This window comes from Haemaphysalis longicornis, unplaced genomic scaffold, assembly GCF_048455015.1.
Source record: "Haemaphysalis longicornis isolate Haplotype H1 unplaced genomic scaffold, Haemaphysalis longicornis Haplotype H1 scaffold_10, whole genome shotgun sequence".
NCBI classification, from domain to species: domain Eukaryota; kingdom Metazoa; phylum Arthropoda; class Arachnida; order Ixodida; family Ixodidae; genus Haemaphysalis; species Haemaphysalis longicornis.
Genome location: NW_027526204.1, coordinates 140,249,212 through 140,275,213, shown reverse-complemented (window position 1 = coordinate 140,275,213; position 26,002 = coordinate 140,249,212). Strand labels below are relative to the sequence as shown.

Sequence of the window (26,002 nt, the reverse complement as noted above, 5' to 3'; positions counted from 1 at the left end):
ACCTGAAGAGTAACCTTGGTATGACCCCGCCGCTCCTTGATCTGAAAATATCGGCAGAATTATTTCTGTGGTTGCTGTCAAGTAAATGCTAAAACAAGCAAATACGGCCACATTTTAAGCACTACGGCTTCGCTATAATATGCGCATGTGTGCTGTAGAAACTGTTTCGTTGTTAGGCCTTCCATTGAAGAAGTGGGCTACTTGTTGTTGAATTTCTATCCCTGGATCTAATTTTTTATTTAAAATCAGTCTACTATAGACTTCGTGTCTCAGCAAGAACCGACAAAGTTCCCGTCAACAAGCAAGTGATTTCTGTGATGCCAGGATCTGTTCCGCAATTGCATTATGGCAAGGAAACTGGAGTGGGCTACGTACATGAAACCCTAGCATGAAATGTATTGGGTGGGTTTAGGTAATTACTAAAGCAACGTCCGTTTTTCTGGGCAGGTAAAGTTAGGTTAGGTGACTATAAAGCTCCTGACAAGAGGCAGAGTCAAAGGGTTTGATGGAGGTTAGTTCAAAACGAAAGAAACTTAAAGCAGATAAAGCCATCGCCTGCGTTTAGAAATTTCCATACGAACAACGGTTAGACGTTCTAGCGTAACGTTATACACGCGAAAAGTATATTCAAAGAAGGGTGCAAAATTCTAAACTTGACGTTTGATTGAGAAATCCAAACCAGGTTTCAGGGGGCGACGCGTACTTTGTAACCCTACTTGAACACAGTGAACGAAGCACAAGGAGCTAGAAGTTCGAACCCACCCGCACGCATCCATGCATGTTCACACGCAGTGCATAGAAAAATCACTTACCGTTGTTGAAAAAACGAGACGACAGCGCCGTCGCCACATACACGGGGTTCTGTAGCGGGTAAGACAAATTGAAATATTACATTCATTTTTTCGTGCATACGTATTATTCACTCTCGGTTGTGGCAGGAATATTATATATATGTGAAGATAGAGAGTATGAAACGCGAATAAAATGGGAAATCTAACTCATAATAAATTGTAACTTTTCGTTCAGGCATGTGCGATAACGTACAAGTGCAATACAAATTATAAAATGTGTACATTTAATGTTTCACGTTCCTTCACTTACACTACTTTTTCTTTATTCAACATTTATGATCAGTTTTTTATGTGACTGTTCGTATTACACCCCGAAACAATGACGGGAAACAATGACTCGTGTTTCTCGAAGGGGAACAATTCACTTAGTAATCTTTGCAAACACAAGTGAATAACACAACAAGGTGACTGCAGTGTTTGGAAAGCAGCCAAAAAACCAATAGAACTGTTTTTTGAAGCACAAGGGCGTGTCCACTCCAATCGCCGTTGAACAAAGCCACCACATTTCGCTCTTACTGTAACTTACAACTGGTAAAGGAAATATAGAAGCTGATTTACGGGTTCGGTATTATCTAAAGCGGAAAGTTGGGCGAGTTGGTTGCTAACTAGGAAATTAGACGTACTCGCTGACATTAGCACGGGGACAGAACTACAGAAGAGACGAAACACGCGCTAGAACTTTAACTCGGTTTATGCCACAGAAACTTGGAAAACGCCTATAACGCTAACCACACGGAACGATTCTGCAAGCTATTTGATGAGCGACGCGACTAGCGACGAACTATTTTTCGCCGCGGACAAAGTCACTCATAGCTTCGCTCGGTTCTGGGTCGCAAGAAAAAATCGCTCGCCTCCCGAAAGTGGCCTCAGCAACTAGCCAATAGGAGAGCCGCAAGGGGCGCAACTTGTGGCCGTGTGTGTGCGTCGATATTCGCCGTCGCTTGCGCGATCGCTCTCATGTGGCTGCCTCGGAGAACGATTGGGACGAGCGATTGCGGATCCCGGTCGCATTGCTCGTCGCGTGGCTCGCAATAATCGCTCAATGTAGTTACAGCTTATATGCATGCACATGATACGTGGGAAGGGTAATCGTACAAACACAGTGAAGAGCAAACAAAACGAAACAAACGTCCACTTGCTCATATCACAAAAGCTCAGCACTGCACTGACGGTCCATGCCACTGGACGTAAATTCTTCGTGTGCACCCGTCGCGCATGCGCAACCAGCACCCACTCTCCAAGCAATTGATTTCCCTTGCAGACAGCGCCATGGACGGTGAACTAACGCACTTATCGTGACGGCCTGAACAATTTCTCTGCCTGCAAGAAATACGTACCTGTACGCGACGTGTGTCCGCGAGGTGTTTTCCGTGTTTCTGCAGGATAAACTGAGTTGAAGTTCTAGAGTGTGTTTCGTCTCTTCTGTAGCTCTGTCCCTGCGCTAATGTTCACTAGTACGATGAATTTTCTAGTTGGTATTATCTAAAGGAAGACGAAACGAATTTCGAAGGCGGAATTCATGACCACAAGATATTGTCCAGCTTAGAATGGACGTAAATTAGATTAGCAACACCACGCAGGAAAATTGTAAAAATAATAAAGGAATGATCATATATGTGATACATTTTTTTTTATCTCGGCCACCGGAGCGGCGTGTGCATGTTCGCTGTCGCTCTTCATTCCATTTTTCGCGAACGTACCAGGGCCAAAACCTACAACATATTTCCTCACTAATGCGCATGAGCACATACATGATCCGCCTTTCACACACTGCACTCTGCTATAAATTTGAAGATTTCGCGTAGTCAGGCTCAGCGCTTAATACAATAAGTACTTTCCCGACCTTGCTACAACTTTAATACTCACGGAAAGGCTGTATAGATAGCGGCACTGTCATCAGATCATTAACCCGAGCATTAACGGCTCGTTAAAGTGCTGTGGAAGCAACCTGGATGTGCTGCCTCACGTTATCTCTGTTGGAGATAATCCCCACTAATGAACAGCTCTGCGTCACGGTGTACGCAGTTATACGAGCCTTTTATTAGAGACGTGGCCACTGTGAGCCAAGCACTTTTCCTGCTAAAGCTCCCTTCCGGCTTCGATGAACGAGCAGAAATCCCTCTACCAATTATAACCGAGCGCCTGGCCTGTCGTGCCAGCGATTCGCGGGGCTGGCATATACACGGTGTATCCCTTCTTTTTACAACCGACAGGCTGGTTGCAATAACCTCCACTATCGTCTTGTGACTTGAGCCACTTAAACAAACCGTCATTTTGACGCGGGCTTTTTTTTTTTTTTTTTTTACCGTTACGTTACTCTAGACGCACTGTATTTGTGGGTGCCGGTGGCTTGAGTCACGATCATCCTGACCTTGAATGTTGATATTTCGAGCAAAGTGCCGATGCTTGTGTAAATTGATTTCTAGGAACAAAGGCAGGAATGATCGCGGGATCTTTAACACACACACACACACAAAAAAAAACGACGACGCACAAATTGTCGCTCGGACGGTAAACGCAACATGCTCCCGTGGTTGGCCAGCGCATTTGCAGGGTGTGTCAGGAATAATTCTCCGTCTTATGCCTTCAGCATCAATTGTGCAGAGTTGCAACAGTGTGCTTCATGAAGACATATAGCTTTCCCATATATACACAACAACTATGATACAACCATTTCAGTGTTCAGAACGTAAGTGTATATGCTGATGTCTGTACTTTCTCATGAACTTTGTCTTCGTGCGTGCTAATCTATATCCGACCGTAATGCCCCTATCTTACATGTGTAACTTGTGTTTATGTATGTGTGTGTGCGTGTGTGTGGGGCTACCCTGTGCTTCGCGATTCACTGCACTTCGCAACCACTATCCATATTTCATTGTTTGTTTCGTCTGCGTGTCCTTTTAGTGCACCACCCAAGCAGAGCTAGTGCTGTTGGTGGGCACTCCCAAATAAAACAAACAAATAAATAGGTAAATAAATAATAAAACAACAAAAAAAATACTGTAGCTCCCGTTGTCGCTGTACCCACCTCTTTGGCGCCTGTGACGTTGAGGACAACCTTGAAGTTTCCGGCAGCGACCGTCTCATTCAGCCTTTTGAACGCCTCGTCTACCGTGGGGTCCGCCACAACTGCGACACAGCACAGGTGACACGTTGGTACCACCCCCGTTTTCGTGAAGCACTGTTACACGTTGCGTCAATGCCGTCACAGTGACTGAGTTTCGCGAGCAACTAGCTCAGTTCAGTTAGTTTCCCGGGCCTTGCAATTAAAAGTAGAACTGGGGTTCAACGTTTCCGGGATTCATTTATTTAAAATGTGGTATTATTTACTCACCTAATCCTAATGCTCATACGCCATTGATTAAGGCTCATTACGCACTCAAATAGACTTCCTAGAGTTTGGAGAAGACGGCAGGTTTAAAGTCTTGGCTGACGCGTATCATTTTGTGTTTTTAGCAGCGAAGCTGTTTAGCAAATAGTAATTTTTCGTGTCCAGAGTTAAAAATACACTCAAACATCGTTATAACGTAACGGGATATAACGAAATAATGGATATAACAAAGTAACTGAAATTCCATTTGAAATCTCCATAGAGAACCATGCATTTGAAACCTCATTATAACGAAGTAAAATTTACTTGTCACTAGATATAACGAACTAAATTAGTCTCCACGCCCCCTCCCCCCCCCACCCCCCCACACCTCCGCAAAAAAAAAAAGAAACCCCGACTACGGTGCGTGAAGTATTCTACGGAGTTCGACACTCGTTCGGCATGGCTGTTTTAAAACTCCCGCATCGATCTCACGACCATGCGCAGCCACGCCACGCGCGGTGGAGCGAGCCGTCCTCCCCGCTCTGTCAGCGGAGCGAAGCGGGAGGGCCACTTGACGGCAGTAGTGAGAAGCGGCGCAAGGTGGTTTCCCTCAACGCTGATGCCGACGCGGTCACTACGGAGTATCCGACCGGCGATGTCGCAAGCGACGATGAAGACACCGGGGTCTCCCATGCACACACGTTCGACGTTCCAACGCCGTCACAGGCACTCGGTGCGGTTGACCTAAGTCGTTTATGCGGCGCCCATGGCGACGGCTAAAACGGCATCAACGCGGTGGCCACCGCTAAAAAAAATTCCCCCGCATTTCCCCGAGGGGGAGAATGTGAAAGTGCGAATGCACGGTTGTCGGCCCGCTTGCGGCGCTTGCGCTCGGCCCCCGCAGCCCACCGCCTCGCCGCCTTCTCTTCCATCTCTTCCATCGGGTTTGTAGTATCACGTGTACACCACGCAGTTATCAAGCCGCTATAACGCCGCTGAGTCGCCAACGCACGCCGCTGACGACGTAGTTTGAATGCGTCAAAGATATAAGGCGCGTCACTAACGCTGATATCACGTCGCGTCCGTGGCTTGGTCGGTAGAGCGTCGCGCTGCGGCCGCAAAGTCCGCGGATCGAAACCTGGCGCCGGATGCTGTATCTTTTCTTTATAGAGGAGCACTGCGGACGCCGACGCCGCCGACGCCGGCGGTGGATGGTTTGGGGTCGCTTATAAAGTGCATTCGCACTTAAAAGAAGTACGTGTTTGGCTTGCGATGTCGGAAACCAAGGAGCACCACGGACTTTTTTTCCAGCTATGTCTAGCGGGCAATAAAATAGGCAGTGTGCGTACTCAACAAGCAAACTATTTGTCTTCTCTATTCAATTTGCCTTGCATGCGTGGTCGCGTAGCGGGAGAGTGGGTCGGGACCCGGTTCCCTTTTATATGCATAACCATCGCTGTGCACCCAAGTTAGCATACATTGCCGTAAACTGTTATAATTGATATAACTAAATAATCACGGCCTCCCTTCAGTTTCGTTATAACGAGGTTCGAGTGTACCAAGAAATTGCTGAGCGTGCGTACGTGAGCGCGGGCCTCGAGGCGGCCGTCCGACAGTTACAAAACCAAGGAAATGCCTAGCGGTCGTGTGTGCGTGCCTCGCGGCGACCGCCCAGCGGCCCGGCGGCGTATTTTTAAACGCTTCTCTGCACAAAGCACCCAAGTGACATGTATGTTTGCGCATTGCATAACGGCAATAAAACGTGGTCATTGGCTGCACCCCGAACCTAAAGCGACCTAAAACATACCAAATCACTATTATTAACAAAAACAACACATACGTTTGAGTTTGAAAAAGAAATTAGAAAAAAAAAAGTTAAGCAATGAAAAAAAAAAAACTAAGACATAGACCTGCTGGGGCTCAAACCCAAGCGGTCAGTGCCAGTACACATTACTCTACATTGAGGCCACAGAGCCCGAACGGTGGGCCCATGTTAGCAGGCGCTCAAAAGAATAGCGCGCGCAGTGACGTCACACATGTCACGTGGGTGCTCTGTGCAGCGAAGCGTTTGGAAACATGCATTTGTCGAGCCAAGCATACCCACTTAAAGAGACTGGCAAAAAAAAATACTCCAGCGTTCGCCGTAATCGTGGCAACACTTGCTCGGAACGAGGAAGACACGTCATAGCGTACGCCCCTCCAAGCTGATGTCCAATGGTTATCACCTCCAAAGAAAATGAAAGAAGCTCACACTCATAGTAACAATGATGCAGTAAAGGTCGTTGCTGCAGCGAAGAAGAAGCAAATCGGCTGCAATCGTGGACTTTAGCCGTTGCGATGATTGTGGAAATTGCGGACAGCTTCGCTACCTTCAATTCTTACGTGTTAGAGTGAGCTTCATTTTTTATTGCTTGGGTTTGTTTGCGATCAAACATGTGCAAACTTTTTAAGACAGCTCCGTTCTTGTATTAATAAGCTTTGGTGTTACCTCTGTTATTTCGGACCCGCCCGACAGAGTCCAGATTAGAGTAACGAAGTCATACGTACTCGTGTGGTCCGTCCTGGCCTCAGGGAGCAGACGTGCGAAAATTTTGAGCTGGTTCTCTCCCGCTGGGTTGACCTAAGAGGAGAAGAAAGCACGATATCGAAATGGTTCCTCCCCGCACAAAAAACAGCTATTTATTAAATGAATTAAAACATCGATTGGCATTCAACTCCGCTCAAAGGACTTGACGGTGTAGCAGTTAAAATACCAATAAAAATGGTATTGCGAAATGAATGGTCAATGCACTTTGAATTCTGTTTCGTTTAAAGCGACCCTCCAACACTTTCCTCAACCTTCCTCTAAATCTTAAAGGTTTCAGTCTGTAGCCAACAAATACATCCAGTACTTAGATACGGGGGTCGCGAAGTATACCTCAGCCAAAAAATAACTGATCTATGCCCATCATATAACTTAGAAACTTGCTCGAAAGATGTTTCTCTTGCTCCCGGTATTGGTTTTCCTCGAGCACTTGAATTACGCCATTAGAGCGATATGGCGGCTTCTGGCCATCATCCATTCAGTTGCAGCAATAAACGCATTCGACACCAAAAAGAAAGCCACAAAAGCAGAAACGGAAGGGGCATCTGCTGCGACGGGCAAATCACGCAGTGCCGCTCCGGGCTTGCGATAACTGTAACATTCACAGTGCTTCCAAACCCGAAGGAAAGAGTGAAAGCGTCTACAGGAAGTGTTGCAGAGTCCCTTTAATTTAGTACCACCTTAAAATCCCCTCGGCACTGCATATTTGACAACATTTTCGACAATATGACAATACCTTATTTAGGAACGTATTGACGGAGGCGCAGTCCTTACTAAGGTGCAAAAGACATAACACAATTGTTTATAATTTGCAACTCAGCATACTCACTTATCACGAAGATTAGCCAAGCACGGTATGTAAAAAAATTAAAGCTGTTCCTCTCAACGTGAAAGCTGCCGGAAGTTCAGAGCATTGATTCGCCATAATGGGCTGTAGCGCTGTTATCCGCTCACTGCTACCACCCAATGCAATTCAAATTTCCCGCCTTCGCAGCGCTCGCGCGCCCCCTGCCTGGAACTGCGCCAGCGGGAGTTCTGTTCTTTTTGTGCTTGCTTTTCCTCCCGCACGTTCCGGCGGTGCACTGACACTTTTTTTTTTTTTCACTTACTATCGTAAAAATCAACCCAACGAGCGTTCCTAACTAAATGAACGCGGGCGCTGCCGGTTAATTACGTATATTTTGCCTCAAATGTACCTGCAGTTTTCTCTGCGCTAAAGACGGGCAGATGTATGACAAGCGCCAGCAATTCACAAGTTTCGCACGCTTATGACTGTATACACCGCTGGGCTTTCAAAGCCTATGCACTTTCTCTATGGCCTATGTGGGACGCCGCGACGACAGAACGTCGTGTGCCTCTACTTGGGTGCAGCGAGCGAGCTACGACGACAAGGCGAGCCCCTGAAGTGCTCTGCACTTAAAACAGATTTGGGAAGCATGCGGTGGCGTACTTACGCTGAGTCGGTTCACCCTGATGTCCTGGGCGATGCCCATGGCTTTACTCAGTTGGATCCTAACAGCCTGCGCCAGCCCGTCCTGGGTTCCTCTGCCGATCCCGAAGTCGGCGTTTCCTGCAAGACAAAACAGCTGCGTCGAGCGATCAATTGTTTCTTCTTTGCTCACAGTAAATTTGGCTAACACGAGGATCTACACAGGAACAACACTATTAACAGCCTGAAGACATTTCAGCTCAAAAAGAAGATTGCTGAAGTAACTTAACTCGGTGGAGACAACTGAATGAGATTTAATTCAGAGGGACGGGTTTTCCATGAGTGGGTTTCCGCGTGGGAAGTCTGCAGCCGACTTTGTAGAGTGTGGCTGAAGGTAGGTCCCATAAACGCGTTCTCCCCACCCATCTGGATGGCCAGCAGCGTCGGTTACAGCACCTGAAGTGCTGAAGAGGTAAGAAAAATGTGCAAGCTGACAGAGTGCATACATGTTGTACACTTATTTGCTGTACAGTGTACATACTTAAGCATGAGTGTCTGTTGTCCTTATCGATACTTATTAGGCAGTCTTGGTGGCGCGATGACGTTTCGTTCTTCTGCACGAATGGCTACCATAAATGGATGAAATGCACCCGACTTCGCCAATCCCTGCCTGTACATCTCGAATCCTGTACTTTAGTGGTTTCCCGTGTGGGAAGTCTGCAGCTGACTTTACTTTGTGGAGTGTGGCTGAAGGAAGGTCCCGTAAGCGCGTACTCCCCACTCACCGGGATGGCCAGCAGCGTCGGCTACGGCACATGTGGTGCTGAAGAGGTAGCAGGGCGTGTACAGTCTTTGGCAAAATTGTTCAGGCCAGGCCGAAAGTGAATAGGCCACCAAAAATTCGAAAAACAAGCTTGCCTCTCAAGCGAGAGTAAAACGTTTTATGCCAGAAAGCTGAAAAAAACACTGTTCCTCCTTACTGACATTAAATAATTTGGTCACAGTAAACCAGTATGTCACCCGCCGCGGAGGCTCAGTGGCTAAGGCGTTGCGCTGCTGAGCGCGAGGTTGCGGGTTCGCTTCCCGGCCGCGGCGGCCGCTTTTCTGATAGAGGCGAAAAGCAAAAACTCCCGTGTGTACGACATTTCAGCGCACGTTAAAGATCCCCAGGTGGTCAAAATTAATCCGGAGCCCTCCACTACGGCGCGCCTCATCGCCTGCGTTGCGTCGACGCGGTAAACCGTACAACCAATCAATCAAACCATTATATCTTTGCTTTGAATTCTTTGTGGCCGAGAACCATTTGGCGTGGCCTAGAAAATTTTGGCAAAGACTGTACTTTGTCGTTGCCGCCGTTAGTGCCGGAAACAGGTGTCCTTGCCACCGAGTTCCACCGATTGGTCGATCGTCCATTTACAGTAGAGACAGTCTTAAAGGAGCCATGAAGACAAAAGAAAACTTTGTTTTATTCGAAAGATTAGGTGTTTCATAGTACCCCAAGCGTTTTTCCGGAAGCAAACGATGCTTTATTTACTGAGAAATAAGGCAATTTAAGCCAATTTAAGCCAAATGGCGTCATATGAGCCGGTACATGAAACAGATACTTACGGTGCGTTCCAATTTACCGTTTAGACAGCTTCGTTGCCGTCTTCGCGGACAGTACGCCATGTTAAGCCCCGTTCCAATTCGAACGAAGCAGTCAACGAAGACTGCTTCGCGGAGACAGCATCGAAGTCAGCAACGATGCAGGCTACCTTCCTGTCTAAACTGAAAAGCGACGCCAGCGCCACCTTTTTGCGTTTTTATGTTGAACCAAAAGCACTTGTTCCTTTATTTAAATATTTAATAAAATTTACTAGTCATGAAGGTGACTTTGCCTAGTTTCTAAATTACGTAACGTTTGTAATAACAACGGTAATATTAGTTACGAAACTTGCGGCTTGCTCAACTCAACATGTCTGCAACGACGCTGTCGTCTGCTGGTCGTCTGCGCTGGTGTTGCGTTTGCGACCGAGGCGCCGTTCCAATCAGAGTTACTGGATATAGTCTGTATTGAGTAACTCTGGTTCCAATTTCATTCATTTAGACGTCTAGTTAGACTGCTTCGTAGACTGTCTACCAAGGTGTCTGCGAATTGGAACGCAGCATTAGTACGTCGACTCCACATAGCACCCCCACGCGGGAATCAAACAGGAACCGGAACTCGCACCGAAACCAAGACGGCGGCCGTTTTAAAAATACTAGTCAAACCTAGTACACCCGCAGCCCTAGTCATGGAATCGCCTGATCCGGACAACAAAGCTCTCGCCGTGGAGCTCGGGCTTGCATTTAACCTCACACCACTTGAACGCTCAATACTTATAATTGCACGAGCGGCAGGAGTTGTGGGATACACTAAGTGCACGAGCGGCAGGAGTTGTGGGATACACGGATGGACCGGAAAGCGACCATACCGCGATATTCACAACAGACGAACGCCAAGCCGTCGGCACCCCTGCGTCGTCAGCCCCGTCGCGACGGACGAATACAGACTGGTACGTATGTGCCGTATTTTTATTAAGGTTGATAATAGTTCAATTTCAGTAGCAGTATCGCTTATGCCAGTTGGCGGATGTCGTGTATGGAAAGCCGTTCGCGCGAGCTCTCTGCTCCGACCAGAAAGATACCAGCACCAATGCGCGGTGTGTACGGTATTTTTTTTTTTAAGTGCGAATGCACTTTATAAGCGACCCTGAATTCCGGCGACCGCCGTCCGTCCACATAGCAACAGCTGCGGGTGCGCGCGCTCCTCGTCTTCCTTGGCAACGGGGGGAGATGGGCGCGCGCTGCCTGGCCGCTGACATGGCACATACCCACGTGGGGGATTGGCCAGGAATCTCCTCGTCTTCCTTGGCAACGGGGGGAGATGGGCGCGCGCTGCCTGGCCGCTGACATGGCACATACCCACGTGGGGGATTGGCCAGGAATCGGGCGTGAGAAGGGCTAATGCACCCGCTTAAAGGAGTACTGACACGAAATTTCAAAGCTGAGATCCGCTCTAGCAATCAAGTACAACGACAACACAAATAGGTGTCTGTGAATAAATGCATCTTTCTTTCTTTGTAGTTGTGTGTGTGTGTGTGTGATCTCTCTTTCGCGAACATTACCGAACCGCGCAAATTCAACTCCTGCATTCGCACTTTCACATTCTTCCCCTCGGGGAAATGCGGGGAAATTTTTTCCTAGCTCAGAGCGCTTTGACGGCGATTTGCGAAGTCGGCGACGATCGGCGGCGAGTCCCAGGAGTGAGCTAACGTAAAGGTCCCTGCCGTAATCACTTCGTCAGAAATGAAGCGAGCACACTCGTACTTCCTTTAGCTCCCTTTCTCCTCCATTTGCCAAGTTCACAAAATGTAGCCACTTGCTTCGCTGAGGGACGCATGAAAGGAGATCTCTTCACCGGTGGGGATGTCGCACTCCCTCACCGATTTTCCCGTACTACATGGGCATTTCAGGACGCAGCAACGAAATTTCATTGTAAAGTACTCAAACAAACTGAAGTTTTCAGTGGTTGTAGACTGAAAACGAGCTCGTAACGACAGCAGCAAGCCAACACGACCATTCCGAAACCTCTGCGACGAGTGGCACTATCTCGTCGCTGCTTGCTGTTCCTTACTCCCTTCGATTCTATTTTTACCTTTGCTGGTTGGCGATATGACGCCAACATCCTGTCAAGGGATTAAGATACCAAGCAAGGTCACGGCTGTGCGTGCTACAATGGTTCGTTGACCCCGAAGAGCCTGGAACACGAAAATTCGTCTGCGAGACGGCGAGATGTCCAGCTCGGCCGGTGGTAGTTTCGTACGCATTGGCGTACATGTTTGCGTGTCCGTTCGGTACTTTAACCGTTTACTCCACCGTTCTTAGTGTCATAAAAGGAATGTGCGGTATGTTTCACGGGTATATAGCTCACTATGCAAACGGGTAAGCCCTGCCTAACTTGCGTTTGCTTTTGCCGGCCTCCGCCAATCACAGAGCATTATAGTATGACATCATAGGTTCTGTTGCGGGAAATGAACTGGTGGGTCGGATGGTCATTCCTTTTTTCCCTAATTATGTAGCTTATTTGAGCGAAGTTTGCGTTAAAAATGGTGTCAGTATGGTTCTAACGAGGCAATCTTTCGAATGAACCAAACTTGTGTTTTCTCTTTATGGCTCCTTTAAACGTTGATTCCTACAACCAATTTCACGCAAGGCGACCACAGGTCTTCTCCGTTTCCTCAACGATACAGGTTTACAAGAACCCTACAAAAGGAGTGCGAGTGTCCGCGCGTTGCCACGCCTATCTCCCCCTTTCCGCCTGCACTCTCTTTCATCCAAAGAATCTAGCTTCCCCAACGCAGGATATCTAACTGGGCTCTACTCCTGGTTAACTTCACGGATTTTTCCTCACCTTTTCCTCACCTTTGGTGCGAAAGGCGTCCAATAAGAAAGTGTTACTGAAGGCTGGCAGTCTCTGACGTCCCCTAAACGCTGAAGTCACGAAAACGAACCGCAGAGCCATTCGCGGCCTTATCGCTGCGGCGCTCTGGATTCAGACACGCACAAAAGCAACTGATGTGGGAAAGTGCGACCGTTCATGAAGCGCAATTGGAAATTGCATGTGTAGTACTTACTGAAGAGCTGTGGCCTTAGATCCCACCCGAAAGGTCTCATGTTGTACCCCTTCAATGTGCCAGCTGTGTGACACGTATAAACTTTATTTCCCAGTAATGAAAGTGCCCCCATTTAACCCATCCCTTCCCTGGTGCATTTTGTTACTGACTTCCTTCGTCTATTCATTCCTCTCCTCATTTTCACCTATTTGCGTGTCCGGGGTTGAGCATGCATGTTCACGGATAAGCACATCATCTGCCTATATGCGTTCTGATTCATTTCAACTTAAAATGTATGTTATTAAATGAGGGGGGGGGGGGCGCTAAACGCATAATTTAAACCACGATATGAAAGGTAACCTTGCAGCGTCAGCATGATGTACATGATCTCGTGCGAGTGGAAGCAGCTGGAGATGTCGAACGGCCGCCAGTCCTTGAAGTTGGCCTCCACGTCGAAGATCTGCCGGTGCTCCACCACGTCTCCGCCCTGCGTGATGGAACAGCCGAACAAGGCGACGGGCTCGCGTTGGAGAGAGCGTGGAACCAGATGAACAGTAACTCCCGTCGGCCGCTGCACACTCGCAAACGTTTGTGTTTTTGAGAGTCAGTTTTGTTTTGTACTACGCCCTGTTGACAAAATGACTCCCAAAGAAGAGCGAGCAGCTCGAGTAGCTCCCGCGGCTGCTTTCGAAACGGGCCGCTAGGGGGATTTCAGTGGCGCCCCTACAGGCCGTGCTCAAGGCGTATACATAAAAAAAAAAACTTCCTACTCCCTTCGTCGCAATGTCTATTTCTAATGTGTCCAGTACTGCGTGGCAAAGAACATGCTAAGGTCTGGCAACTTTTCTCCCTTTTCATATGCTCCCCTATTCACAACATTAAAACGCTGCGTTATGTCTCAAAATCTATTTAATCGAGAGGCTCAGGAGCACAGACCCTCGTCAAGCCCAATCCTTTGAGGCTTTTTGTCTGTGCTCTGGACATCTGTAACACGTCTGATGTAGAATACAGAAAGAAAGAAAGAAAGAAAGAAAGAAAGAAAGAAAGAAAGAAAGAAAGAAAGAAAGAAAGAAAGAAAGAAAGGAAGAAAGAAATGCTTTTTATGTTCTTTTCTCTCACTCTGCTCTTTCTTGTATTTCTGTACAAATTTGGCACCCTGTCTTTCCTTGTGTGTGTCTGGAACCTCGTCTTCTCAACATTTATAATTATTTTTTATCTTTTATTTCTCTTCCTGCAGCTTTTTTTGTTTCATCCACTAACTGCAACAGCCCTGTCAAAAACGACTCGAGGTACGAGCACCTACTGCTGCATACACGCCCTTTTTTTAGCCGGTTGAAAATGAAATGCGACTGTGAATCTCACCTTCGATTCGTCGTAGACCTCCATGGACACCGGAAGTGAGGCAGGCTCCGTGTCGTCCAGCTGTGAAGAAGAGCGCTATGCTACATATATGTGGTTTCCCCGTGGCAACATGGTAAAGGTCCCCGCCTATTCGAAAACTTAACTCTATTGACTTATTTTCAACACGCTATTTGACCATACGCGTAACAATGCTTTGCTTCTGTCTAGGTTTCCGAGCGTAGTTTTTTTTTTTCTACCATGGCACAAATCAGCACTACTTCATACCCCGCAACTGTTTCTTTTATTTGCCTTTACAGATAACCATAATGGCATGTAAATATGTCCCCATTTTAACAGACGGGCAAAAGCCCGAGTTGAGGCAGATTATGAAAAAAAACTGCTGAAGCCCAACACGTATATCCCAAACCGAACAAGGCAGGCGTTTTTAGTCATTTTATTCCTGTAATCGTACTGGGCGGATGCACTTGCAGCGATCAAGGTAACCAATCGTGCTAAATGCAGTCGTATGTAGTGAAGCTCGACGAAACCTTTATCTACAGCTTTGAACCAAGCCCTTTTTTTGCAATTAACATTTCTTATGAGATGTGCCATTCACACAGTGGCAGTCAAACATGCAAACCTTCCTAAGGGCCACATTTTTCTCCCTCCTTCCTGCCTGAACAACTTTAGATATGTCTTTATGACTCTGCACTTCAGCTACTGCAAAGTTCCCTAAATGTGTGTACCCCAACACTACCATGGCTGATCACGCCCGCACTTCTGCACAATCATACAGCTCCAGAACTTACGCGAACAGATTTAGGGGAAATCCCCAAGGTGGAGTCTGCGAAAGAAATCTGACATCCACCTCAATGCAGCCAAACGGCTACAAAGGAAAGCTGCACAGCTTCCTCGGAAACTTCGCAGTGGAAGAAAAATTCGTCCTGGTCCACGATTCATTGACGTGCCTGCAATGGCTATGTTCAACAACTGAATGGTTGCATTGAGGTGGATGTCAAATTTTCCTTCGCAGCTCTAGACTTGCGCATATCGACAGCCCCATCCCACTAAAGCCCCACAACTCCAAAAACCCTCTCCTCTGCGCCACCAAACCTCTCCATATTCACCATAGCCCAACATCTCCATATCTATAAGCTTTCAAAACTGAACCCGTTCATTGAACTCCATTTACGCACCTACGCGCATCTCGAGCTTCATACATTAAGACCCCCACGCATCGTGGCGTCCATACCTTTATACCTCCACAGCTACAGACCATTATACGCCCCTATCTTCCTTATTATTCGAACCTCACATGGTACTGCCTACATCATGTTAGGCATGTATTTATTTGCTCCGGCATGACTCTGTTGTAAGTTGTATAAAGCGCTTTAATTTGAAGTTTCCCTGCCTTCCAATGTGTCAGTTGTTCAGACTCAGGCGCACTAAGGGAATCGTTATTCGTTGACATCTGTCGAGATACTTTGTGGTTTTCGGTGGACTCCTTTCGTTTTTTTTTTCTTTCCCAATTGGGCACTCACGTAGGCGTAGTACAGGTTGGCCACCATGCTTTTCTGCGGACCTCCCTTGTTGTCGTCCATGCCAGCGTACACGGCGCAGTTCCAGGAACGGCAACGGCGCTGCAGAGGCGGACATTTTTTTTTTTTTTTAGGAGGTAATATAGAGGGGCGTTATTTTTTCCCCTCTTAGGTGCTCGTAAAGTGGGGTGGCACACTGACGTCTCGGTGATGCCCTTCACAGTAACATCTTAAAGGGTCCATGAAGACAAAAGACAAGTTTTGTTGATTAGAAGGAGCGCTTTGTTTCGATAACGACGACATCAATTTCATCGCAAAGTTCGAGCAAATAATGGAGACACTAAAGAAAACATGTGAAGCAGTGGCCGCTCCCTAGCCACAACTTTTCCATGACGTTACAGAAGCTTCTTTGTGCGATTGACGGCATTCGAATTAGCCCAACGCTAAGACACATGCCTGGACGATTTTATGGGGCTTGTGTTTTATCGCTGGCCCGTATTACGTCACTCCTGCCCATAACACGTCACTGCAGCGCGAAATTTGAAAGTTTTTGAAAAAAAGCATGTTCGAGGCCGGAATGGAGCTGAGTGAGGTACTGAAGCCTAGTTTTTTTTTTTTTTTTTTTTTTCAAGTTATACAAAGTTACAATTACACTATGTAACACAATAGAATTATACCAGTTACAATACAATTATCCATTTCATCCAGGATTCAAACTACGGTTCTAGAGGGCAATTGGTATTGTAAACATGTGGTCACGTGCCTCTCCGGCCTTCTGGAAGGCGTAGTCCCGTCCAGCTCCCCAGACAATCGCCGAGGGTGCAGGGATGGTCAGCTCTTCCTTCTGCATCACCGAGGCCTGGCACTTGCCCGTGTTGGTCGTGATGTAGTACTTCATGCCTGCCAGCAGCCGGGTAAAAAATTACAAAAAATAAAATTTTCGTGTCATGTTCCGCGGTTACGCATTGTAGCGAAGAACATGTAGCTCCCTGTGGTATAAACTGACTACATTTGGGGGTATTCGACGCGCGATTACGTGGCGAAATTAGTGGCTGGGCGAAATCTCGGAGGTAAGTCCGACAACCGTTCGTCAGCACCCGCAATGATATCGCTGCATCGTCAAAAAAAAATGAAAACAAGGGGCAAAGAGCGTTCGCTGAGATAACCACTTTCTAATTGCGTGCCCTGCAGACCAATGTGCTTACGAATGAGCGGCTGTATGTACCAAATGAAATACGAACTTCTTGAAATCTTCGTCGCAGCATCAGCAATGAATGGTTATTTGCGCCATCGATCGTTCTGTTTAATAAACTACTGCCGTTATGCTACGGAGTTGTTTCTTGTTGTATATCTCTTGGATGTTGTATAATTTCGTTTATATTATTATAATCCCCTATTATAATCCCGTTCCCTCCTAGTGAAACGGGATTTCCTCTCAGGACAAAATCTTTCCGACGCCCATGCATGGAGGGCTAGAGTTAACGCAAATCCTTCACACAATAACGCTAATAGCATCGCATCGACAGTTGCCGGAGATGGCTCATGCCTGATTTTCATTTATTATAATTATTGGTTCTGATTTATTATTGGCTGATTACTTGATCAAAATGTTCATTCATTGACAAAATTTATTAGTAATTTCTTAGCGGAGCCTCGTTGTGCAGCCTTTGCCAATCCCTCTATGGGTATGTTTTTTGAGAGCAGCAACTAGATCTAACATCCCCTTTTCTGCGAACACCAATTACGCCATACATCAAAAAAGCAAGAATTCAACACTGATAGCTAACGTTTTTTATAAAAGCAAACGTAATACCGAAACATACATGCCGTTGGAGACTCACCAGTGCTGTAGTCGAAAACAGCCTTCACCGTTGACGTTTCCGCGCCAGAATAGTGTGTATCTCGGGCCACGAGGAAGCTGGGAAGGTCGTACCACACCTGCGAACATTCAGGAAGGATAACACACGTGCAGATAAGAGTACGTGGGATAACTGTACGTCCAGTTTGCGAGTCGGTTCTGGGCCAATTTTCTGCTCTGAGCACAAAAACAGGACAAAGTTTGTGTCGTGCCGTAATAAAATGTCTATATCCAACTCGAAAGTGGTCGAAAATCGTCCTACGTATTCGAAAATTATAAAAAAATGTACGACACACACGAAGAAAATTGAAAGTGAATGCCCAAACTGTTCGGTATAGCAGTGTCAAAATATCCGCGTTCGACACATCCGGGCTTGACCGTAGTGTATGTGAGCCACACCAGCATAAGGTGTAGCGCCTTGCCTGTAGCAGAATTGCCGTTGTCAGGACCAAATTCGTAACCTTTCAAAACGCCTGTCATGTCGCAGTTGGTTCACTCCATTACTGCACATTATTTAGATTCTACTAAATCGTGCTTGATGATGCTCAATAAGCACAAGTTTTCCAGCGACAGCCGAATCCCATCCAACATGTAGCTGTTATAACTACGGCAATATCGTAAATGATGTGTTATTTTCTGTGCCCCTTCAAACCTTTTTTACGCACCGACCTCCGTGCGAAATATTCTCCCCTCAAACCCGTTATTGCACATTTTCATGCAGTGTCGTTGTCATACATTTGTAAAACGCCCTAAATTTGATGACGAACAAAATCTCTTCAAATCAACTCACCCTACTCCTGACAACGTCCTGGTTGTCGCTGGTTTTCGTCTCCGCTGCAAAGGTCATCACGTCGGGGAGTTGTGGAAGCGTGGCCCGCTCCATGCCTTCACAGAAGAAACCCACGGGCTCCTGTGAACGCCCAATCACACCAATGAATCAATCGACCACCTAAGTTACCCAGGAACAAACGAAGCCGTTGGGACAACGCACTGACAATAATAAGTACACAAGTAAAAAAGCTATCGCGAGAAACAAACAAAATGGCGAAAGAACAAGACAAAAAGAATGTCTATCACGTGAAAAATGAACATGATTGAGAAGCAGGTGAGGAGGACGATGTCATACACAGTATTGATAACCAAAATAAATGTATTTGTAAAAAAATGACTGATTACTGTGCCTATCCCAGAAACAGCTGGTTTGCCCCTGTTCCCGCGCGCAGAAAATGACACAAAGAAACCAAAATATCGATACGAATAACATACACTGGAAATAACAGCACAACAGTCACTATTGTTACACAGTAGAAAACAGTGTAACTTTCGTCAGGCAGTGATTAGCGACCATGAGTCGTACGTATAAAGCAACTTACGGGAGGTCAGCTGTTAGGGCCTTTTAGAATGCTTGAGCAGAACAGATAGAGTGAGGAAAGCAAGTGCCGTCTTGTCGGTGCATGGTGTCCAGTTGAGTGCCATGCCTGAAGGTACACTGGGCTTACTGGACTGACCGTCCAAGTTTTACTTCGGAACCCCGAGGAAAATGAAGGATACATTTTAAGCAAATATGCATGATGATGATTATCTGAACGGGATTACACTGAATCGTTACCATGAATAGCGAAAACAGCACGTACCACCCAAAGAAATAGCGACGAGTTAGACATTTTATTAACGGTTCCCCAAGGTCAGCCAACCATTTCGCTTGCTGCGGTGATCTCCTTCTTGATTCTATAACGCAATAGAAGGTTCACTCACCCAGGTACCGCCAGCCCTTACAGTCGCCACGGCCACCATCACTTTTCGCCCTAGTTCTGCCCCGGTAATGTAACCAGTAACGCAACCAATCTTTCCGTCGCATCCCCATCTCACAAAATAATTTCAGTGGTGCCTGGTTACAGCTCCCCGTTTTACCATCATAACGACAGCCTACAAGACGATAAATTGCTATACTTGTGATATACCGGACGAGACTGTAATGGAGACATTGGCAATTCTAAAGGCGCAGGCGTCCGTGAGCGTTCCTCCAACCAGGCTATCGGATAAAAAATCTTGATTATCTCACGGTGACACCGTACACCGAGGCTTAATTACTCGGCCCGCTGTGCTCCTGCGGCAGCCTCAATGCCACTGTGTATAGCTGGCCACGTCGAAGTGAACCCGTCCTTGTGGGCGCGTCAAAAATCACCCATGAAACAAGCTGCAGGAGGCATGACTTGCTGAGTCTTCCTCTGTGCTGAGTTATCGGCCGAAACACCATTTCTGTTTTATAATCAACGAGGAATACATGTACCATGCTTACTCAGTATGCGCAAAGACTGCGAGCCAGTTACGTGCCCGTGCCCTCGACTTGTTAACCCGTGCGCACACGCTCTGTTTCGTCTGCCACTGCATTACGCAGTACAAATAAAACCGGAAGCCATACACGTAGCTGACGTCCAGCCTGCGTGCAGGTGCTGGAAGGTGTGTGCCTGGGATCACGGGCATCGTCACTATTTCCCCCGTTCGCTTCATTTGCGCTTCAAACCAAGCCTCGAGGCGCGCCACCTCTTCAAGCATTGCATTACTTTCGCTCTGTCTTGTGTAATCGTTTCAGACCTGGGAGGCGGGAGTGTGCCGTCGTACCGAGACGTTTTTTTGCCTCCAAACAAAAGAAGACTGCATCCCCCTCCCGGTACCGATATTCCGTTCCGAAATAAGTACACGCCAGGTACTTCCGGTGGGACTCGTACCGGAAGTGCCTGCAGTGCTGGAAGTAAATTAAACGCGTTGATATGCCGTGACCCGCCCCTGAGAGAGAGAAAGAAAGGACGGAAAGGCCAGGAGGTTAACCAGATGTATAGCCCGGTTTGCTACCCTGCACTGGGGAAATGGGGTTCAGGGAATAAAAGAGAGGGCGAGAGAAGAGGAAGAGATAGGAGTGGGAAGGTGCCCTCTCTAGTCCCGTTTTGGGCACTACAGTCTTTCATGCAAATTCGTTTCGCTCAGGAAACGTAGAAGGGCTTTCGTCACCTTCTGTGAACTCGATGGTGGAGACCGATGACCTAGGATAGTTTCTACTGTAAGTGGTCGATTGCCCAATTGGCTGAGCGCGGTGGAAAGCACGGGCCTTTCCGAAGAGTATTTGGGGCAGCGACACAGCACATGCTCTATGGTCTCTTGCGCCCGACCTAAAAGATACCAAACTACCTTTATTTACGAAAACAATGCCCAGAACTCAGCAAAAAGAACATTTCGCAGTGAAGAAAAAATAATCATGGGTCTTTGCGAAAATTGCGGCACTGCTGGGGCTCTAACCCAGATTGTTCGCGCCAAAACCTACAATTCTACCCCTACGCTAGTGAAACCGAATTGCGGGGTTGCTCTAGAAATTAAATAAAAACAATAGAAGGAGTGTTCTAAAAAAGCGAGTACATGCGCACAGGAAGTGGAGGGCTTGTACCCACAAGCGAGCGGAATCTCGCCGCCCACATACTGTCCATATACAAGCCTACACCAGCACCTGACACGAGCACCGTAGTTTCTTGATGATTATGATGATGATGGTGGTCGTGGTGGTGGTGGTGATAAATATACCGCATGTATCGATGGACACCCAGGACATACCTCGAAAATGCTGTAGTCAAAGTCCTCCCTGTAGTCGAAGAATGTGTACCGAATGGCTTTGCCGTCATCACACGTGACCAGGGAGTCCACAGGCACGCTCGGACAGAAGCCCTTGTTCGCTACTTTTTCGTCGCAGTACGGGGAGCTGGCGCCCATCTCTGCGAGAATATCGCGCGGCAACGCGATTAAAGGCACCACGAAGACAGTGTACACCTTTCTTCAATTTGAAAAAAAAACTAGCCTTTGGCAACTCAATCATCTTTACTCCAGTCACGAAGGACGCTTTTTAAAGCGAAGCTTTCTATGCCCCACCGACGGCGTCCAATGTCGCGCCAAAACACGCTGCGAGAAAGCCAAGCTTACACAATGGGTTTCAGAAAAAGATGATGATGATGATGATGAGCGAAGGCACATCAAGCACCTTAAGAAAAAAAATGAAGGAAGCTCGCACTAACGCGTAAGACTTGAAGATAGCGAATCTGGACGCAGAAGTGGCGTGTTTCCTCTTTTTCGCCTCACGGCGTTGCTTATAAGCTTCGCCGCTGTACGAGCGACGACAGCTGGATGTTCGTCCTACTCCATCGCACACGGCTCTGCGCGTAAGTCGCCTTCCTTCGTCGCGCGCACTTATCGCTGCGGCGGCGGCGGCGGCGTCCGCGCCTTCCTCCACCAGGTGGCGGCACGGGTATACCGCGCGCTTCTCCGTTCCCTCCTCGCCTATCTCTCCCCGAGCGCTTGTGGAAGGGGGTGGGGTTTGACCTCTAGCTCTGAAGGTCAAAACTGGTCACCCCGCGAAGACTGCCGGAGGTAGCGTACTAAAGCTTTCGCTACAAAAAACTCTTCTTGTGGTCGGAATCGAGCCTGGGTCCCTCGCGTCCTGAAGCCGACGTCTATCCGATCGTGCCATTCCGCCACGGTCGAAGAAGTTTGGATTTTGTACATTGACTTTGAGTCACGTTGCATGGGCGGAAGCTACTCGTTTTAACCATCGTTCTACTAAGAAATGGGCTTGATTTTTAACCGAGAAAACGCCAGAAATATCGAAAAACTTTCGAATTTCGCGCTACAGTGACGTAATATGGGCATGATGCGTGGCGTAATATGGACCCGCACTAAAAACGCAGTTATTAGTGTGTTAACTGCACGAAAGCATTCAACCGACCAATAAAATGGGGCTTGAGGCCCTACTTCAATATCATACTGATTTTTCTTGGAGCAGGCTTAGGTCGGCACAGCCGCCAATCGCACAAACAGGATTATGTGACGTCATGCAGAAATCGCCAGAAAGTGGCACGGGGGGGGGGGGGGCGGTGGAAGGTCAACACTGCTTCATATGCGTTGCTGAATATCTCCATTGTTTGTTTGAAGTTTGCGGTAAAATTGGCATCATCGATGTCGTGACAAAAGCGGTATTTTCAATGAACCAAACTTGCATTCTGCTGTCATGGTACCTTCGATATAAGCCCCACAAACTCCATAGCGGCCGATTTGGAGAGTATCGTTTTTTTTATAAACTGTACTGCCAGTTTATCTAGCGTAATAAAGCTAGAAAAATCCCCCCTATGCCCACACACACACACACACACACCGCTGCAATAAACATGGAAAATGTTTGCTCGGTCTTTCCAAGTTCATTTTTGCCCTTGTTTCCCAACGCCAATTTTATTCTCCGCATCCTTACGAATTGTGCCAACAATTGTGAAACAATATTGCGGAAGATTCAGTAAGTATTCGTTAGAACAAAGCCAACGACGCGGGACGGGTAAAAAATTTGGTATAAGCGGTATAATTCGATATATGTGATGGCTTCATAAAAATTTAGTAAGTACAGCTGAATTAGCACGCGTGACAACTCTGCAGAAGTAGTAGCTGCGATATAATCAATGAAACAAACATTTGTTGACGTACAAAAACAAAAAATTAAGCTGCGTCGTATTTCTGCCCGGAGCTAGGAACGTTCAGGCACAGCATGAGGTTGTGGTCGCCGCCCGTTCACTCGGATTTGTTTCGCAAGAGAAGCTTCGAGTAGTACGGTTTAAAATGCGCGCATTTAGGTCGGGACTCCACAAAACTTCGATAAAAGCGATAATTCGAATAAAACGACTTCGTTGTGACGGGGGTTTACGGCACTCATGCGTGCGTGCGTGCAGGCGCGCATGGCGCAGCACCAGAGTGTGAACTGGGATACTCACTGCTCCAGACCATGGTCGTTGTACACTGGTAAGTCTGCCCTTTGACGGTCACCTGCTGCCCGTCGCAGTTCCATTCATTCGCCACCCTGGAACCGCTGTCCGTCCATTTCTGTTCACAAAGAAAGACGCGCCAGCGCGCACTTTAGCCTCGCTACAGATGGTATTCGTTGAAAAGTTTAGCGGTCAATTTCTTCGCTTGGCAACACTGGAAACGGCCACAGACATGGCCGATGCGCCACGGACATGGACAAGTACCGCCATCCCGCGGAGCCCGACGTAACGAGTGACGGCGCACTCACACGGTTGCATGGAGGAGTAGAGGGGTGCCTGATCTGGGGGCCGTGCGCACAATGTCGCCTAGCAACAGACGCTTGGCCACAGATTTTGGCGGCGCACTCGCATGGTTGCCTGCATGCATTCCACGCCATTGAATACCGGCCATACGGTGCGTGTTAGTGTGAAATCCTACAGGAGCATTCCGGCACAGCACGCGCGTGTATACTTCTCCGCGAGCACCCCGTGAGATCTACGCCGTTCGAATCAAGGGGCAGTTGATTCGGACAGTCTGTGTTTGGCCCAGTCTCGCAGGTAGCGGCTGTTAGACAACATGCGCAGGTTCGTGCATGAGCGTGCAACGTGTCCGGGACACTCGCGAGGTCAGTCACCTGTCGCCACCGCGTTGCGCGAGAACAGGCCGCCGTGCAGTATGCACCACTTTCATTGCGGAACTTGAACAGCAGCGTTTTGAATTAGACACAGCACCCGTGCGTGGCATACAGTCTGAAGAAGCTCGGCGAGCTAGCGTGCCCCCTCGCGACACAAGTCGCTCGTCCGAGTTTCTGGAATTCGCAGGCTGCACGGACAAAGAGATTCTTTCATTCATGCATGCATTCATTCCTTCCATCTTTATTTCCCTTTTTTTACGGGAGGAGACGGGACAAAAAGCTGTTTGAACAACTTGACGGGGCCCCGACCCCATTTCCGTTGACAGCATAGTGGAGATGATAGGTTGATATATATATATATATATATATATATATATATATATATATATATATATATATATATATATATATATATATATATATATATATATATATATATATTTATATATATATATATATATATATATTAACGAGTTCAAAGATTCCGGTGTAATAATCATAGTTGGAGATATGAATGCCCACATAGAACATTTGGATGGATACACAGATCACAACGGTTCTCTAGTGATATATCTATGTCAGAAATACCGGCTTGTAATGGTAACACGGAAAGCAAGTGTGACGGACAAATAACGAAGGAAAGCGGTAACAGACAGTCTAGCATAGACTACAGTTTAGTATCCGAGACAGTATACGGAAGGTTGCGGGAAATGAGGATAGATGAAAACGGAACAGACACCTTAGGAAGCGACCACAAGCGGCTTACATTGCACTTTAGAGGCGCAACCCGGACAAATTCAGAAATCTGTACAACCGGAGGAACTAATTTGAACGATGAACAGTTAAGAGCAGCGCTGATATAATGGTAGACGACATGAATAAGTACCCATACAAATATTGGGAGTATAACGAGATGATCGAGTTCATAAAGCATAAGATGAATGAAGCCAAGCAGCGAAACCGGCGGAAAGGAAAGGGAAAGCCGAGAAGCTACAGGTGGAATAAAGAAATAAAATAGGCTATTGACCAGCGAAAAAAGACGTTGAGAGAACATAGAGAGGCGAAAAGGACTGGTATGGAACCGGAGGGAGTGAAGGGAAAATGGGATATCTACCGGGAAAAGAAACTAGAAGTGCAGAAAATGGTGCACGCAGAGATCAAGCAGAAACGCGAAAAATGAATGGCAGAAATACGGAAGAAGAACAAAAGCGCATCCAAGAAGTTTTGGAACCATGTAAAATTACTAAGCTCAAAAAACGATATCGATAAAAAATTCTCGATTGATGAGGAGGGCAAACATTTTGAAGGAGAGCACGCGTTGGCGCATATCCATCGAGCGATTAGTGAGAAGTTTAGGGAAATAGAAGTAGGGAAGCCTTCACCGATAACACCAGCAGAGCAAAAGGTTTCCCCCCAAACAGCAGTGGGCCTGGACGGAATACCTATGCAGCTGATAAACCTGCTTGGACCTAAAAGTAAGGCATCGTTTATGAGGGCAATAGATAAGGTGATACAAACCAAACAAATATCGGAGGATTGGCTAGAAAGTAGGATGAATTTAATATATAAAGGCAGAGGCAACAAAGCCAGTATTGATTCATACGGACCACTCACAGTAACGTCAGCGGTGTAAAAATTCGTAATGCAGGCGATAAAATCAGAAATTCAAGCATGGATGGAAGAAAATGAATTCCTTGGGGAACTGCAGAATGGATTTAGACAAGACCTGCGATTGGGCTCATTTGTTCGTGATAACGCAATGCATTGAAATTGCGAAAGCACAGAATAGACCACTATGGATTACGTTCTTGGACATTAAAGGGGCATATGACAACGTAAACAGAGAACTATGGTGGAGACTGCTGAAACTCCAAGGATTAGATGACGAGTTAGTACAGTTCCTTCTATAAAGATAATATAGTGCAGCTGACATGGGAAGGGCAGAAATGCACACAGCAGGTCAACACCCGTCGGGGACTGAAACAAGGATGCCC

General features: G+C 47.1%; 1 protein-coding gene across 1 annotated transcript in view; it reads right to left on the bottom strand.

Annotated features, from left to right (window-relative positions):
* LOC144159492 (uncharacterized) overlaps positions 1-26,002 on the bottom strand; it is a 42,442-nt gene that overhangs the window by 2,284 nt on the left and 14,156 nt on the right. The window contains exons 4-16 of the mRNA XM_077691014.1: positions 23,344-23,452; positions 21,152-21,309; positions 18,339-18,458; positions 17,532-17,628; positions 16,454-16,590; positions 15,694-15,792; positions 14,174-14,233; positions 13,172-13,298; positions 8,203-8,318; positions 6,712-6,784; positions 3,880-3,980; positions 813-861; positions 3-41 (exon numbers count right to left, since the gene is read on the bottom strand). Coding sequence (XP_077547140.1) covers positions 3-41; positions 813-861; positions 3,880-3,980; positions 6,712-6,784; positions 8,203-8,318; positions 13,172-13,298; positions 14,174-14,233; positions 15,694-15,792; positions 16,454-16,590; positions 17,532-17,628; positions 18,339-18,458; positions 21,152-21,309; positions 23,344-23,452 — 1,285 coding nt within the window. The remainder of the gene's footprint in view (positions 1-2; positions 42-812; positions 862-3,879; positions 3,981-6,711; positions 6,785-8,202; positions 8,319-13,171; positions 13,299-14,173; positions 14,234-15,693; positions 15,793-16,453; positions 16,591-17,531; positions 17,629-18,338; positions 18,459-21,151; positions 21,310-23,343; positions 23,453-26,002) is intronic.